General features: G+C 34.8%; 1 protein-coding gene across 1 annotated transcript; it reads left to right on the forward strand.

The window, feature by feature from the left end:
• Positions 1-484: 484 nt before the first annotated feature.
• LOC116142517 lies at positions 485-1,553 on the forward strand. Its single transcript, XM_031427946.1, has 4 exons — positions 485-644; positions 756-960; positions 1,037-1,233; positions 1,351-1,553. Exons 1-4 carry the CDS (start codon positions 485-487, stop codon positions 1,413-1,415), a joined length of 627 nt encoding a protein of 208 aa, XP_031283806.1. The 3' UTR covers positions 1,416-1,553.
• The last annotated feature ends 285 nt before the right edge of the window (positions 1,554-1,838 follow it).

A 1,838-nucleotide genomic window follows, 5' to 3' on the forward strand; every position in this document is an offset into this window, starting at 1 on the left:
TGAACAGGGTTGGAGAGAAATCATACGACCGGGTGCAACTCGGTTTGCTACTACTTTCATTGCATTAAGAAGTCTACATGAGCATAAACATGACTTGCAAGCTATGGTGACTGATAGGTTTTTTGTGGACTCTCGATATGCCAGAAGTAGTAAAGGCAAGAATGTTGTTCCCATAATTCTAGATAATGAATTTTGGGATAACATGGGTTACGTTTCCAAAATTGTGGCTCCTTTGATGCGTTTGTTGCGAATTGTGGACTCAGATGAGAGACCTGCAATAGGATACATGTATGATGGCATGTACAAAGCCAAAAAAGCGATCAAGAAGTTCTTTAGAAAGAGAAAGACATTGTACAAGCCTTATACCGAAATTATTAAGCAGCGGTGGGATTTGCTTTTGCGTCGCGACATTCATGCTGCTGCTTATTATTTGAATCCGGTTTTTCAGTATGACCGTGCAAGTTTCTGCAGGAAACCAGAGGTTATGCGTGGTTTGCGTGGTTTCCTTGATGTTGTCGATAATAAAGCAAGTGCATTCAAGTTGAACAAGACAAGGGTAGTGGACGAAAGTAGAATATATCGAGATCGCGAGGAAAGCTTTTCTCGTGAGCTTGCCTTTCAAACTTGCAGAACCACACGACCTGGTATGTAATACTTATTAAATTTCTCAATTTTAAGTCCAATTTCTAAGTTATGAATTTGTTTATTTGATTATTTCATATGGTTAACACTGAACACTCTTAACTTTTAATTAGATGAATGGTGGAGGACATATGGGTATAGTACTCCACAGTTACAAGAGTTTGCAATTAAGATTCTGAGCCAAACTTCAACCTCTTCGGGATGTGAGCGAAATTGGAGTGTTTTCGAACGTATCCATACAAAAAGAAGGAATAGATTGGAGCATCAACGGTTGAATGATTTGGTTTTTATCCATTATAACTTGCGTTTGAAAAATAGGTATAAAGCATTGGCAATTTTAATATTTTTATTATCTCATATTTTTAGTGATATTTTTATTTGGCATGTCTTTCAGGATGTGTTACAAGAAAAGCAGTTGTGATCCTATCGATTATGAAAGCATTGATAGAACAGAATTTTGGATTGCTGATGATGAACAGGAGGGTGATGACTTCAATTTAGATGAATTGGAGCAAGCACTTTACGAAGAAGGATCTATTCCTGTCGGTGTTGATGGCCAACCCTATTATGATTCAGCAGGTGGTTCACAAGGTTGTTTTCTAACTTTTAACCAACTTGGTAACTATTATAATTTATATTTTATAATATCAAAAAATAATGTACATTATAAATTTTAACTTATGTTTTTAATTTTTGCTAAATTTGTAGTTGATGGTGATGATAATGATGATGACTCGGATGATGATGTGGATAATCAATTTAGGATGGGTTGACCCGTTGAAGAATCTGTTTGGTTTCTCCTTTTTCCCTTCACTTACCGTGAGCTTCTATTGAATTTGTTTGTGGTTGGGTTGGTGGAATGGATTGATATTGTGTAATTTTATATGTTGGTTGGTGGATTGGTAGGTATTTTGATATTTTGTAATTTTGATGATTAGCCGTTGGTGGATTCATATTTGATAATTGATATTACTTTGTAATGACTTTAATGTTGTTTGAAACTTTAGAGTTTAGACTTTAGACTTGAGGATTGAATTTGTAAACTTTAACTATCAAACTTTGATGGTTTTATTATTGTTGTAGCCTAGCGTTGGTTTGATGGTTTTTAAACTTTAATTAGATGGAGAAATTATTGTTGTAAGGTTGGTTTGATGGTTTTTAAACTTTAATTAGATGGAGAAATTATTGTTGTAGGG

The sequence above is a fragment of the Pistacia vera genome, unplaced genomic scaffold, assembly GCF_008641045.1.
Source record: "Pistacia vera cultivar Batoury unplaced genomic scaffold, PisVer_v2 Contig411, whole genome shotgun sequence".
NCBI lineage: Eukaryota > Viridiplantae > Streptophyta > Magnoliopsida > Sapindales > Anacardiaceae > Pistacia > Pistacia vera.